This window comes from Oncorhynchus mykiss, chromosome 6 (genome assembly GCF_013265735.2).
Source record: "Oncorhynchus mykiss isolate Arlee chromosome 6, USDA_OmykA_1.1, whole genome shotgun sequence".
In the NCBI taxonomy this organism is placed as follows: Eukaryota; Metazoa; Chordata; class Actinopteri; order Salmoniformes; family Salmonidae; genus Oncorhynchus; species Oncorhynchus mykiss.
In genome coordinates, this window is record NC_048570.1 from 8,972,488 (window position 1) to 8,988,144 (window position 15,657).

Sequence of the window (15,657 nt, forward strand, 5' to 3'; positions counted from 1 at the left end):
ACACCTACTCATTCCAGGATTTTTCTTTATTTTTACTATTTTCTACATTGTAGAATAATAGTGAAGACATCAAAACTATGAAATAACACATGGAATCATGTAGTAACCATAAAAAGTTTTAAACAAATCAAAATATATGTTATATTTGAGATTCTTCAAAGTAGCCACCCTTCGCCTTGATGACAGCGTTGCACACTCTTGGCATTCTCTCAACCAGCTTCATGAGGTAGTCACCTGAAATGGCAAGAACAGCCATATTATGGCAAGAACAGCTCAAATAAGCAAAGAGAAGTGACAGTCCATCATTACTTTAAGACATGAAGGTCAATCAATGCTTTAAAATTTCAGGAACTTTTAAAGTTTCTTCAAGTCTAGTCACAAAGCCCATCAAGCGCTATGATGAAACTGTCTCTCATGAGGACCGCCACAGGAAAGGAAGACCCAGAGTTACCTCTGCTGCAGAGGATAAGTTCATTAGAGTTAACTGCCCAAATGCTTCACAGATTTCAAGTACAGACACATCTCAACATTAACTGTTCCAAGGAGACTGCTTGAGTCAGGCCTTCAGGGTCGAATTGCTGCAAAGAAACCACTACTAAAGGACACCATTAAGAAGAAGAGGCTTGCTTTGGCCAAGAAACACGATCAATGGACATTAGAGCGGTGGAAATCTGTCCTTTGGTCTGATGAGTCCAAATTTGAGGTTTTTGGTTCCAACCACCGTGTGGTTATCGACATAACTTCTATGTCGATAAATGGTATATCGACATAACTATATCGACATAACTTGAAAGGCCGCTCAGCAAGGAAGAAGCCACTGCTCCAAAACCGTCATAAAAAGCCAGACTATGGTTTGCAACTGCACATGGGGACAAAGGTCGTACTTTTTGGAGAAATGTCCTCTGGTCTGATGAAACAAAAATAGAACTGTTTGGCCATAATGACCATCGTTATGTTTGGAGGAAAAAGGGGGAGGCTTACAAGCCAAAGAACACCATCCCAACCGTGAAGCACGGGGGTGGCAGCATCATGTTGTGGGGGTGCTTTGCTGCAGGAGGGACTGGTGCACTTCACAAACTAGATGGAATCATGAGGAAGGAAGATTATGTGGATATATTGAAGCAACGTCTCAAGACATCAGTCAGGAAGCTAAAGCTTGGTCGTAAATGGATCTTCCAAATGGACAATGACTCCAAGCATACTTCCAAAGTTGTGACAAAATGACTTAAGGACAACAAAGTCAAGGTATTGGAGTGGCTATCACAAAGCCCTGACCTCAATCCCATTGAAAATGTGTGGCCAGAACTTAAAAAGCTTGTGTGAGCAAGGATGCCTACAAACCTGACTCAGTTACACCACCTCTGTCAGGAGGAATGGGCCAAAATTCACCCAACTTATTGTGGGAAGCTTGTGGAAGGCTACCTGAAACGTTTGACCCAAGTTAAACAATTTAAAGGCAATGCTACCAAATACTAATTGAGTGTATGTTAACTTATGACCCACTGGGAATGTGATGAAAGAAATAAAAGCTGAAATAAATCATTCTCTCTACTATTATTTTGACATTTCACATTCTTAAAATAAAGTGGTGATCCTAACTGACCTAAAACAGGGAGTTTTTACTAGGTTTAAATGTCAGGAATTGTGAAAAAACTCAGTTTAAATGTATTTGGCTCAGGTGTATGTAAACTTCCGACTTCAACTGTGTATATATATATATTTTTAAATCCAGGACTAGGCTTAATATGTGTCTGGGGAACCGTCCCTAATTGTTAAATCTGTCATGAGCGACTGTGTAATTGCTTACGTGTATTAGTGAAAACGGGAATGTTTCAGGCTTGGTTTTTATCTCCATTTCGAGGTTGGTTAGCTCCTTGGCTGAAACGCACACTGATGTACTAATGTTGTCCTCCTCCAGGTGGAAGTGGACCGATTCCAGGACTCTCTACGTCTCCTGCGGGATTACTACACAGGCATGTACAAACAGGTGCTGTCTGAGGCGGGGCCAGAATTCACCTGTATTCCACTGCTAGACATCGTGGCGCTGGAGGAGCCAGGAAACCAGACTGACAAATCCAAGAGGCAAGCAGAAGGCTGCTGCTCAGGGGAAGGGATTCGTCCAGATTCATCCGAAATACCTAGGGTGTATTCACTAGAAACCATTCTGAACCAAATGGAAGCAAACAAGGAGGGACCAATCTACATTCGTCCAATAATATAACTCCTGTTTTGGTTGCAAAACAGTTTTTTTCCATTGAAAAATGAATAATGAATACACACCTGCTTTTCTGACAGTTATTCTCCATTGATGTATAATAGAAACCGACCTAGCTATCTGCTCTCCCCTAGCCCAAATCCACATTTTCTGTCAGTTATTATCCGTTTATGCAGAGCATAATGAAGTGGCCTTTTGCGCAGCCAATCACAGCACGGACCCATTTGATCTGGTATGCCCAATGCCAGTCAGGGAGAGTCACAGCTATTTCAATAGTTAATACCTTTGCTTATTTTGGGGGAATTTACAGTATAAGGTTTTCATCAATTGTTACTGTCGTCTCATCATCAAACACTACTGTCCCTCCAGTTCTGAAAGAGTCACCAAGAGTGCTGGTAAAAGAGACTGTGAAGGAGACGAGAAGAAGAAAACCAAAGTGTAAGAGAAAGCACTGCCCAATGTACCTCTCACCTTGGTCAAATATAGACACGTCAAAGGGATATTTCCTACTAAAACAATATTGTAGAACTTTGTTTCACATAAGTCCACTGTTAATGCAATCCCATGGTTTGTTTTGCATGTCAGGTTTTCAAGATAAGTCACTTTCAGGACAGAGCAAGAACTTCCATTGATGATGCGTTTTTGCATCGTGTGATTTTGTTTGTCTGTTATTGCAGTGTTCCACTGATTCCCCGCAGACCTCCCTCTACCGAAGTGGCCTCTATGAAACAGAAGGGCTTCCAGGACCCCGACGAGAAGCTGCTGCATGACATCTATCAGACTGCTCTGACAGCCATCAACAACATGGTGAAGAAGTGTGTGTGTGTGTGTGTGTGTGTGTGTGTGTGTGTGTGTGTGTGTGTGTGTGTGTGTGTGTGTGTGTGTGTGTGTGTGTGTGAGCGTATGTATGTGTTTCTCATGGGTAGTTGTGTGTGTGTCCAGGTGTCAGTGGAGGCGGCTCAACGCGAGGCAGAGGAGAATGAGGAGGCTCAGCAGCAGATGGATAGAGAACGGCTACAGAGAATGTCCCAAGCCTCCGCCTCCACTGCAGCCGCCGCAGCCAACTCTGGCAAGGACAAGAAGAAAGCTGGCACCAAGAAGAAAGGTTGGACTTATTCTACCCCAGTGGTATTCAAATCCGAGCCTGGAGGTCCGGAGCACTGCTGGTTTTCTGTTCTACCTGAAAATAATTGTACCCAACTGGTGTCCCAGGTCTAAATCAGTCCTTTATTAGAGGGCAACAATGAAAATCACCAGCTTCAAGGTCCAGATTTGGATTTGCCCCGTACTCTCTCTCACTCCACAATCGTCTCCTCTCACCGTTCATAAGAAGTGTCCCTCTTTAAATTGAGTACATGAACTTCTGTCACAAGCTACTATGATCAGCATTGTTTGTTTGATGGGACTGGGATCCCTGCACATCAGTATGTGTCAAGCATATTTATTTTTGTGTCAACAGTTTTGAGGATTTTCTCTTGAAAATGACGCCAGACCTTATTTTGATGTGTAATTTGGGTGACTTCCTTTTTTAGGCCCCCCCTCTCCTGCTCAGGAGCCCAGCCCACCCCCTGCCCCAGAGGAAGATTCAGAGGAGGTCTGCAAGAGGGCCATACGGAACAAAATCAGACAGGAGTATGCTGCAGCTCTCGACCATGAAGGTACCAAACTACAGCATTGGCTGTAGAGCCCAAATACCACCCTATTCCCTATATAGGTAATAGGGTGGATGCAGCCTTCCCCAGCGGGGACACCCATGCATACCCCACAAGACATGCCACCAGAGGTCTCTTCACAATCCCCAAGTCCAGAGCAGACTATGGGAAATATACAGTACTACATAGAGCCATGACTACATGAATCTCCGCATCAGGTAACTGATGCAATTTCTTTTTAAACAGGTAAAAATACGCCTTATGGACCAGCGGGGACTGTGAAGTAACACAAACATAGGCACAGACACATACACATACACACACATGATAACATACGCGCTATACACACACGTACACATGGATTTTGTGTTGTAGCTACGTGATAGTGAAGTATGGGCCTGAGGGCACACACTTAGTGTGTTGTGAATTCTGTCATGAATGTATTGTAATGTATTTAAAACTGTATAACTGAAGAGTAGCTGGCAGCAGCTGATGGGGATCCATAACAAATATAAAGGCTTTTTTACGTGCCCCTCCACCCCACCCTCCCAGACAGTGCAGTGAAGGTACGCGTGGAGCTGGTCAAGGCCTGTGCTCTGTGCATGGTGAGGGTCCTGCACAGACAGGCAGAGCAGGCCTTCAGGACCATGGAGGAGTGGCTGGGAGCCCGCTTCCTGTCTGAGATGAACAGGTATACTCCGGCGATGAAGTTCCCCCTAGGTACAGGTCTAGGATCAGCTTCCCCTCCCCAATCCTAACCTTAACCATTAGTGGGGATTAAAATGCTAAACTGACCCAAGATCAGCATCTAGGGTCAACTTTACCCTACTTCTCTGTCCCCCCAGCATTGACCAGCTGGCTGAGGTGGTGCGTCACCACATCGAGTCGGCCGCCAAGCTCCAGAGTGAGCTGATGCTGGTATGCACAGACTTCTTCCTGAACGGGGACATGCGGGTTGTTGTCAGCCCCCCTAACCCTCCCCGCCCCGCCCCTTTGGAGCTTCCCACAGACAGCACTCTCACCATCCTTCAGTTGGAGGCCTTCTACCGCCAGCTACGCAAGGTGGCGCCCACAGGTCTGCAACATTAATATATGTACACAGTATTACCCAAGTATATGTACTAATCTATGTCATTATCAGTGGTGGAACAAGTACTCAATTGTCATACTTGAGTAAAAGTAAAGTTACCTTAATAGAAAATGACTCAAGTAAAAGTCACCCAGTAAAATGCTTACTTGAGTAAAAGTCTAAAAGTATTTGGTTTTAAAAATACTTAATTATTAAAAGTAAATGGAATTGCTAAAATGTACTTAAGTATCAAAAGTAAAAGTATAAATAATTTAAAATTCCTTATATTAAGCAAACCAGTAGGGATGAACAGGGATGTTTTCTTGATAAGTGTGTGAATTGGACAATTTTCCTGTCAAAATGTACTTTTGGGTGTCAGGGAAAATGTATGGAGCAAAATAAAAGTAAATGTTGCCAAAAATATAAATAGTAAAGTACAGTACCAACAAAAAATACATAAGTAGTACTTTAAAGTATTTTCACTGAAGTACTTTACGCCACTGGTAATTATATATTTATAGTAACATTAAATAATACCCGCAAGAGGACAAGTACATGAGTATTTACGCCTCACAAGTCCTCAACTGGCAGCTTCATTAAATAGTACCTGCAAAACACCAGTCTCAACGTCAACAGTGAAGAGGCGACTCCGGGATGCTGGCCTTCTAGGCAGAGTTCCTCTGTCCAGTGTCTGTTCTTTTGTCCATCTTAATATTTTATTTTTATTGGCCAGTCTGAGATATGGCTTTTTCTTTGCAACTCTGCCTAGAAGGCCAGCATCCCAGAGTCGCCTCTTCACTGTTGACGTTGAGACTGGTGTTTTGCAGGTACTATTTAATGAAGCTGTCAGTTGAGGACTTGTGAGGCGTAAATACTCATGTACTTGTCCTCTTGCTCAGTTGTGCACCGGGGCCTCCTACTCCTCTTTCTATTCTGGTTAGAAGCAGTTTGCGCTGTTCTGTGAAGGGAGTAGTACACAGAATTGTACAAGATCTTCCGTTTCTTGAACATTTCTCGCATGGAATAAGCCTTCATTTCTCAGAAGAAAGTCTTTGTTTCTGGCCATTTTGAGCCTGTAATCAAACCCACAAATGCTGATGTTCCAGATACTCAACTAGTCTAAAGAAGGCCAGTTTTATTGCTTCTTTAATCAAGACAACAGTTGTCAGCTGTGCTAACATAATTGCAAAAGGGTTTTCTAATGAACAATTAGTCTTTTAAAATTATAAACTTGGATTAGCTAACACAACGTGCCATTGGAACACAGGAGTGCTGATAATGGGCCTCTGTACGCCTATGTAGATATTCCATAAAAAATCAGCCGTTTCCAGCTACAATAGTCATTTACAACATTAACAATGTCGACACTGTATTTCTGATTAATTTTATGTTATTTTAATGGACAAAAAATGTGCTTTTTTTTTTTCAAAAACAAGGACATTTCTAAGTGACCCCAAACTTTTGAATGGTAATGTACGTGGGTCGTTGGATTCCCCTGATTTATGTGAATCTCAATTGTATTTCTTTGATTCCTCATGTCCTTTTTTCTCGCTTCCTTCTCAAAACGCATTGGAGGAGGAGATCCGAGGTTCCTCTCCTCTGACCTCCTCCAATGCATTTTGATAAGGAGGTGAGGAGAAAGGATGCGAGGAATCAAGGATTTATCAACTGATACGCTTGAGATTCACCCATCGACTCTGTGTGTCCCGTCAGGTGTGCAGTGCAGTACTGACTTCTGGGAGATCCTGCAGGAGATCACCTCTCTGAACATGGGGACCAACGCTCTGCCAGACCCCTGGATGCACATCTCAGAGCCTCAGGTACACTCACTGGCTGGCTGTCTGGTTGGCTGACGGACTGACTGACTCACTGACTGACTACCTGGCTGACTCACTGACTGACTGGCCGACTCACAGACTGGCTGAATGGCCGACTCACAGACTGACTGAATGGCCGACTCACAGACTGACTGACTGGCCGACTCACAGACTGACTGACTGGCTGACTGACCCAGTGGCTGGCTGGCTGACAACGCTGACTGACTCACTCACTGGCTGACTCACTGGCTGACTGACTGACCAACTCACTGACTGACCCACTGGCTCACTGACCCGCTGGCTGACTGACTCACTCACTGGCTGACTGACTGACCAACTCACTGACTGACTCGCTGGTTGACTGGCTCACTGATCCGCTGGCTGACTGACTGACTCACTGACCCACTGGCTGACTGTCTGTCTGACTGACTGACTCACTGACTGACTGACTGACCCGCTGACTGACTGGCTGGCTGACTGACTGGCTGGCTGACTCACTGACTGACCCATTGGCTGACTGACCCATTGGCTGACTGACCCATTGGCTGACTGACCCATTGGCTGACTGACCCATTGGCTGACTGACCCATTGGCTGACTGGCTGACTGACCCATTGGCTGACCCAATGGCTAACTGACCCATTGGCTGACTGACTAACTGACTGGCTGGCTGGCTGACTGACTGACCCATTGGCTTGACTGATTGACTGACTGACTGACCCATTGGCTGGCTGACTGACTGACTGACTGGCTGGCTGACTCACAACTTGGCTACTAGGGTGTCATCACGGCCACAAACAGTCATGTTCTCACGAACAGACATGGAGTGTGTGTGTGTGTGTGTGTGTGTGTGTTTGTTTTGTGTTTGTGTGAAATGTGTGTGTGTGTGTAGCTGGTGGAGCTGGTGTCGATGCTAACCCAGAACACAGAGATGCTGGACTGGCGTCAGTTCCTGCTGAGTGCCGCCCTCCCCTGGCCCACCCCTACTCTGCCTCAGCTGCTGCAAGTGTTGGCCCGCTTCAAGATGGAGGACGCTGGGGCCACAGGGTCTTTGACTGAGGAGCAGTACTTAAAGGTACCTTCCTACGCTATGGGGTGAGGTTTCCCCTAGGTACAGATCTAGGATCAGCTTCTCCTTCCCCAATCCTAACCTTAATCATCAGTGGGGGAAATGCTAAACTGACCCATGATCAGATTCAAGGGGAAACTTCACCATATACCACCTACCTACAGTACACTACCAGCTATTCAACAAACTCTACTATCACCATCACGTTTCCCATTACACACAGTGATATTAGCACTTTTTAAACATATGGCAGTCACATCTTTATGTCTTGGTTAGCATCAAATGATGGCTGCCAAAATTCATGAATTACACATCATTACAGGTGGTAGGTGAAGACTTGACATTGTCGCTCATACTGTGATACCTGGTTGACATGTATGAATGAATCATATTTTCTTGCTTCATTATTAGGTTGAGCTGTGGTTCCCCAGTGAGCGGGCACTGTCCATTCCCGAAGACCTGTCTGAGCCACTTCCTTACGATCGCTTGGCTAATCTACGGAAGGTACACATAGCAACGACACCCAGACCTGGATTCAAATACTATTCAAAATCTTTTAAATACTTTTAGTGCTGAGTTAAGCCTGCCTGGAGTGTCAGATGGGTGGGGTTTGCAGTTTTGCGACTACTCTATTGGTTCCATTTTGCCAGGCAAGCTCAACCAAGCCCAAATAAGGTATTTGAAATTATTTTAAATAGTATTTGAACCCAGGTCTCACAACAACCAACTGCTTGAATTTATAAATGGAACAATACAAATCATCACACAATGTTGCATTGATAACTCATCTGCAAATATTTCTTGCAGTTTTTCTTCCTGCTTTTCGCCGACCCCGATTGCTCGCCAGCTCGTGTCGACTACGTGACCATGCTGCTGTACTTCGCCGCCCACCCTGACCCTATGCAGGGCTTTGTCCGAGCTCTCAGTGTCGTCATGGGACAGCCGCTTCGTCACCAGTCTAGCAGTAGACTTCTCAAGGTTGGCTTCGTCACTCTGCATCCAAGGCTGCATGTGAAGCAGCATCCTATTCCCTTATATAGTGTCCCGACTCTAGTCAAAAAGACTGTACTATATAGTGTCCCGACTCTAGTCAAAAGGAGTGTACTATATAGTGTCCCGACTCTAGTCAAAAGGAGTGTACTATATAGTGTCCCGACTCTAGTCAAAAGGAGTGTACTATATAGTGTCCCGACTCTAGTCAACAGGAGTGTACTATATAGTGTCCCGACTCTAGTCAACAGGAGTGTACTATATAGTGTCCCGACTCTAGTCAACAGGAGTGTACTATATAGTGTCCCGACTCTAGTCAACAGGAGTGTACTATATAGTGTCCCGACTCTAGTCAAAAGGAGTGTACTATATAGTGTCCCGACTCTAGTCAACAGGAGTGTACTATATAGTGTCCCGACTCTAGTCAAAAGGAGTGTACTATATAGTGTCCCGACTCTAGTCAAAAGAAGTGTACTATATAGTGTCCCGACTCTAGTCAAAAGGACTGTACTATATAGTGTCCCGACTCTAGTCAAAAGGGGTGTACTATATAGTGTCCCGACTCTAGTCAAAAGGAGTGTACTATATAGTGTCCCGACTCTAGTCAACAGGAGTGTACTATATAGTGTCCCGACTCTAGTCAAAAGGAGTGTACTATATAGTGTCCCGACTCTAGTCAAAAGGAGTGTACTATATAGTGTCCCGACTCTAGTCAAAAGGACTGTACTATATAGTGTCCCGACTCTAGTCAAAAGGGGTGTACTATATAGTGTCCCGACTCTAGTCAAAAGGACTGTACTATATAGTGTCCCGACTCTAGTCAACAGGAGTGTACTATATAGTGTCCCGACTCTAGTCAACAGGAGTGTACTATATAGTGTCCCGACTCTAGTCAAAAGGACTGTACTATATAGTGTCCCGACTCTAGTCAAAAGGAGTGTACTATATAGTGTCCCGACTCTAGTCAACAGGAGTGTACTATATAGTGTCCCGACTCTAGTCAAAAGGAGTGTACTATATAGTGTCCCGACTCTAGTCAAAAGGAGTGTACTATATAGGGGAATATGGTACCGTTTTGGTCTTAATTACACCTCATAGTCCCTATTAGATGTATCATTTGCATATGTTTCAAGTCCAGTGTCATCAACATACTGTATGGTATAGCAGTAGTAGTAGTAATAGCAGTAGCACTAATAGTCGTAGTAGCAGTAATAGTATCAGTATCAGTAGTAGCAATAGCAGTAGTAGTAGCAGCAGTTGTAGTAGTGTCAGTAGTTGCAGTAGTAGTTGTAGCAGTAATACCAGTAGCTTGGCCTTGGTGGGATAGCTCAGAGCATCTGCTCATTTCTATCCATTGTTTTTTTTGATTAACTGTGAATTTGTAGTCGGTGCCTTACATGGAGGAGGGGCTGAGTGAGTCGACCGAGCTAGAGGAGGAGGTGGAGCCTCAGGGGGGGCCAAGAGGGGAGGAGGGGGTGTCCATGCCTGCCCTCCTCCGAGTTATCTGTCACGGGGGAGCCTGGGGGGCATGCCAGAACCGCTTCCATCCCAACTGGAAGAGTCCTGATGAATATAAAGAGGTACAGGACAGGAGTTTCACTCCCTACTGTAAGATATATATATATATATATATATATAAATATAACCTGGTCACAGATCTGTTTGTGTTGTCATGACAACTCCCTGTCATGACAAGGAGTTAACAGAAACAGATCTGGGACCAGGCTAAGAGACACATATGAAACACTACTTCCCACTTAATCATATTGCTTACGTTGCTGTTTTTTGCCAAATGATATTGCCACTCCTACCTAACACTTCACAGTGATTGGTAGCATTTTGGAAATGCATTTGCAAAAATAAAAAATAACCTCATTTTGATTTACTGGGATGAACTGAACTACCTGGCTGATTGATGAACGATTTCAACAATCAATCCATCAATCAAATGTATTAATAAAGCCCTTTTTTACATCAGCCGATATCTCAACGTGTTGTACAGAAACCCAGCCTAAAACCCAAAACGGCAAGCAATGCAGATGGAGAAGCACGGTGGCTAGGAACAACTCTCTAGAAAGGCCAAAACCTAGGAAGAAACCTAGAGAGGAACCAGGCTCTGAGGGGTGGCCAGTCCTCTTCTGGCTATGCCGGGACATCAATCCGTCTTTTGATTTCAAAAATGTGTACATGTTTGTTTTGGAGCTGCTTGTTAAGTCTAGGATTGTTCTTTACCCACAGGACTTTGTGAAGGTCTACAGAGAACTGGGGTACAAGGTTGAGGACAAGATTCCATTCTCCATCCTATCCCAGCATCCGGTCATACAAGATCTGATCGAGGGCTCTGCTCAATACCAACTCATTGTTAGTATGGACCAATAGAAAACTTCACACTCAAAAGATTAATACACTGTATAGTATTCACAACACGATACCTAGGTTCAAATAGTATCGGCTTTCTTTCACATACTTTGAATGTTTGTTTGGTTCTGCCGAATGGGTGAGATCTGTGTGCTTTTGGGACTGTTTCATTGGTCCCCAAGATTGATCAAGCACAGCTCAAATATTTGAAAGAAAACGACTACTATTTGAATCCAGGTCCAAGCCCATAAAGAAAGACAGTCCCTCTTCACGTTCCTATTGAACAGTGATCAAGCTAACCTCTCCATGCTCTCCCTCTCATTCCCAGGATATTCACCGAGCTCTGCAGGTCCAACAGAGCGAAGGGGAGCCTCTGTCTTTGATGGTGTCTTAAGATAAATATACCACGCAGTTAACTCTCACAAGCCAACCTGAGATTCCCATCCGCTTAGAAATGCAGTTGATTTAAAAATAATTCTGCAAATTATACAGTGCATTATAAAATAAAATAATTAGAACTAATTATTTCAAAATGTTAACCTTCAGTTTATGAATTTACATGCCTCTTTCTTGAAGTGTTTCATTAAAATCACAAAAATGAAGACTTTGTTGTTCTTATGCAGATAATGATTGTGGCTTTAACATATCCTCAACAAACATTGTCCCCAATATCAAATCCAATGTTATTTGTCACATACACATGGTTAGCAGATGTTAATGCGAGTGTAGCAAAATGCTTGTGATTCTAGTTCCGACCATGCAGTCATATCTAACAAGTAAGCTAACAATTTCACAACAACTACCTTATACACACAAGAGTAAAGGAATGAATAAGAATATCTTGTGGCAGACCAGGGGGTTGGGTCAAGACGTTTACGCAGATCAAACATGGACAGAGTATGATTAGCTCGGTTTCAAGGGTGTTTATTAAACAATAAATCAAAAGGATAGGTCTCCCCCATGACACCCTCTCCAGGATACCGTCTTCTGGGCCCCAGGTCTTGCTGTGTCCTGTCGGGCACACAAACTCCCTCGTCTTAGCTCGGGCACCGTCTCCAACTACACGGAAGTCACCTTACTTCTTTCTCCCTGTTATGGGGCTTGAACAGCTGGTGAGCAATCAGCCCTTGATTAATCACCAACTCCCCAATCAGCCCCAATTAGTCCTGGGCGGCGAGCCCGTCGAGACCTGGCACGTCCAGCAGAGGGAGCCATCGCCTTGTGATGTATACTCCTTCTCTCACCAGGCCTCGGCGAGTCTCCCCCTGGTGGCTGACCTGCTGTAGACCACAATGTACATATATATATATATATATATATGGATGAGCAATGGCCGAATGGCATAGGCAAGATGCAGTAGATGGCATAGAGTACAGTATATACATATGAGATGAGTAATGTAGGATATGTAAACATTATATAAAGTGGCATTGTTTAAAGTGACTAGTGATACATTTATTACATCAATTTTCCATTATTAAAGTGGCTAATGATGAGTCAGTATGTTGGCAGCAGCCGCTCAAAGTTAGTGATGGCTGTTTAATGATGGCCTTGGGATATAAGTTGTTTTTCAGTCTCTCGGTCCCAGCTTTGATGCACCTGTACTGACCTCGCCTTCTGGATGGTAGCGGGGTGAACAGGCAGTGGCTTGGGTAGTTATTGTCCTTGATGATTTGTTTGGCCTTTCTGTGACATCGGGTGCTGTAGGTGTCCTGGAGGGCAGGTAGTTTGCCCCCGGTGATGCGTTGTGCAGACCTCACTACCCTCTGAGCCTTACGGTTGTGGGTGGAGCAGTTGCCGTACCAGGTGGTGATACAGCCCGACAGGATGCTCTCGATTGTGCATCTGTAAAAGTTTGTCAGTGTTTTTGGTGACTTGCGCCTTCTTCACCACGCTGTCTGTGTGGGTGGACCATTTCAGTTTGTCCGTGATGTTTACGCCGAGGAACTTAACTTTCCACCTTCTCCACAACTGTCCCGTCGATTTGGATAGGGGGGTGTTCCCTCTGCTGTTTCCTGAAATCCACAATCATCTCCTTTGTTTTGTTGACGTTGAGTGAGAGGTTATTTTCCTGACACCACACTCCGAGGGCCCTCACTTCCTCCCTGTAGGCCGTCTCGTCGTTATTGGTAATCAAGCCTGCCACTGTAGTGTCGTCTGCAATCTTGATGATTGAGTTGGAGGCGTGCATGGCCATGCAGTCATGGGTGAACAGGGAGTACAGGAGAGGGCTGAGAACGCACTCTTGTGGGGCCCCAGTGTTGAGGATCAGCGGGGTGGAGATGTTGTTTCCTACCCTCACCACCTGGGGTCGGGCCGTCAGAAAGTCCAGGACCCAGTTGCACAGGGCGGGGTTGAGACCCAGGACCTGGAGCTTAATGATGAACTTGGAGGGTACTATGGTGTTGAATGCTGAGCTGTAATCGATGAACAGCATTCTTACATAGGTATTCCTCTTGTCCAGATGGGTAAGGGCAGTGTGCAGTGTGATTGCGTCGTCTTTGGACCTATTTTGGCGGTAAGCAAATTGGAGTGGCTCTAGGGTGTCAGGTAGGGTGAAGGTGATATGATCCTTGACTAGTCTCTCAAAGCATTTCATGATGACGGAAGTGAGTGCTACTAGTCATTTAGTTCAGTTACCTTAGCTTTCTTGGGAACAGGAACAATGCTGGCACTCTTGAAGCATGTGGGAACAGCTGACTGGGATAGGGATTGATTGAATATGTCCGTAAACACACCAGCCAGCTGGTCTGCACATGCTCTGATAGATGGTTAATAGATGTTCAATTCATTGTCAACAAACTATTCAACTGTCAACTATTAGATTTAAATATATGGCTCTGCCTAAACCTAACCCTAGCAGCCTAAGTTAACCCTAAACCTAACCCTAGCATCCTAACTTAACCCTAAACCTAACACTAGCAGCCTAAGTTAACCCTAAACCTAACCTTAGCAGCCTAAGTTAACCCTAGCAGCTTAAGTTAACCCTAAACCTAACCCTAGCAGCCTAAGTTAACCCTAGCAGCCTAAGTTAACCCTAACCCTAGCACCCTAAGTTAACCCCAACCCTAGCAGCCTAAGTTAACCCTAACCCTAGCAGCCCAAGTTAACCCTAACCCTAGCACCCTAAGTTAACCCTAAACCTAACCCTAGCAGCCTAAGTTAACCCTAGCAGCCTAAGTTAACCCTAAACCTAACCCTAGCAGCTTAAATTAACCCTAACCCTAACAGCCTAAGTTAACCCTAACCCTAGCAGCCTAAGTTAACCCTAACCCTAGCAGCCTAAGTTAACCCTAACCCTAGCAGCCTAAGTTAACCCTAACCCTAGCAGCCTAAGTTAACCCTTACCCTAGCAGCCCCTCCCATCCTCTAGCCCCTCCCCATCCTTGAGATCAGCATGGTCACTGCCCCTCCCCATCCTCTAGCACCTCCCCATCCTTTAGATCAGAGTGGTCACTGCCCCTCCCCATTCTCTAGCCCCTCCCCATCTTTTAGATAAGTGTGGTCACTGCCCCTCCCCATCCTCTAGCATCTCCCCATCCTTTAGATCAGCATGGTCACTGCCCCTCCCCATTCTCTAGCACCTCCCCATCTTTTAGATAAGTGTGGTCACTGCCCCTCCCCATCCTCTAGATCAGCATGGTCACTGCCCCTCCCCATCCTCTAGCACTTCCCCATCCTTTAGATCAGCATGGTCACTGCCCCTCCCCATCCTCTAGCACCTCCCCATCCTTTAGATCAGCATGGTCACTGCCCCTCCCCATCCTCTAGCACCTCCCCATCCTTTAGATCAGCATGGTCACTGCCCCTCCCCATTCTCTAGCCCCTCCCCATCCTTGAGATCAGCATGGTCACTGCCCCTCCCCATCCTTTAGCCCCTCCCCATCCTTGAGATCAGCATGGTCACTGCCCCTCCCCATCCTTTAGCACCTCCCCATCTTTTAGATAAGTGTGGTCACTGCCCGGCCTCAGTCCCGTGAGAACCAGAGTGGGACTCGGCCCCTCCCAACCTACTTTGAAGAATCTCAAATATGAAATATATTTAGTTTAACACTTTTTTGGTTACCCACGTGATTCCATATGTGTTGTTTTGATGTCTTCTAGTATTCTACAATGCAGAAAATAGTAAAAATAAATAAAAACCTTTGAATGAGTAGGTGTCGCCAAACTTTTGACTGGTACTGTAGATTAGGGGAAATAATAAGCGATTAGAGAGGGCTGTCAGGCAGATGAAGGTGCTGGCGAGTCTTCTCTCCTCAGACAGGCCCGTCTCGCACGAGAACATGGCGACGAAGGGAACAGACTGTACAGAGAGTGGCCGGTCAGGATCGGCTGAAGCCATTGAAGTTTGTTATGGATTTCAATAGAGAATACAGAATGGGTTTCTCTGGGTCAGTTCCCGTGAAACATAGGTAATCCCTGCCCTGCCTCAGGGCTACATTTAACCCCTACAGAGAAGAACACTGGAGCCAAAGGACATCCACTGTC

The 15,657-nt window shown here is 45.2% G+C and overlaps 1 protein-coding gene across 6 annotated transcripts in view; it reads left to right on the forward strand.

Moving 5' to 3' along the window:
• spef2 (sperm flagellar 2) overlaps positions 1 to 11,777 on the forward strand; it is a 47,183-nt gene extending 35,406 nt beyond the window's left edge. For 5 of the 6 annotated variants that reach the window (XM_036979353.1, XM_021605192.2, XM_021605193.2 and 2 more), the window contains 14 exons: positions 1,919 to 2,082; positions 2,585 to 2,653; positions 2,893 to 3,022; positions 3,158 to 3,320; positions 3,748 to 3,873; positions 4,420 to 4,558; positions 4,713 to 4,942; positions 6,650 to 6,756; positions 7,645 to 7,827; positions 8,233 to 8,325; positions 8,629 to 8,799; positions 10,197 to 10,391; positions 11,050 to 11,172; positions 11,498 to 11,777. In XM_036979353.1, the coding sequence (XP_036835248.1) occupies positions 1,919 to 2,082; positions 2,585 to 2,653; positions 2,893 to 3,022; positions 3,158 to 3,320; positions 3,748 to 3,873; positions 4,420 to 4,558; positions 4,713 to 4,942; positions 6,650 to 6,756; positions 7,645 to 7,827; positions 8,233 to 8,325; positions 8,629 to 8,799; positions 10,197 to 10,391; positions 11,050 to 11,172; positions 11,498 to 11,563 (1,959 nt within the window). In that variant the 3' untranslated portion in view covers positions 11,564 to 11,777. The remainder of the gene's footprint in view (positions 1 to 1,918; positions 2,083 to 2,584; positions 2,654 to 2,892; positions 3,023 to 3,157; positions 3,321 to 3,747; positions 3,874 to 4,419; positions 4,559 to 4,712; positions 4,943 to 6,649; positions 6,757 to 7,644; positions 7,828 to 8,232; positions 8,326 to 8,628; positions 8,800 to 10,196; positions 10,392 to 11,049; positions 11,173 to 11,497) is intronic. The other variant, XM_021605195.2, reaches the window with a different exon arrangement.
• Positions 11,778 to 15,657: the final 3,880 nt, after the last annotated feature.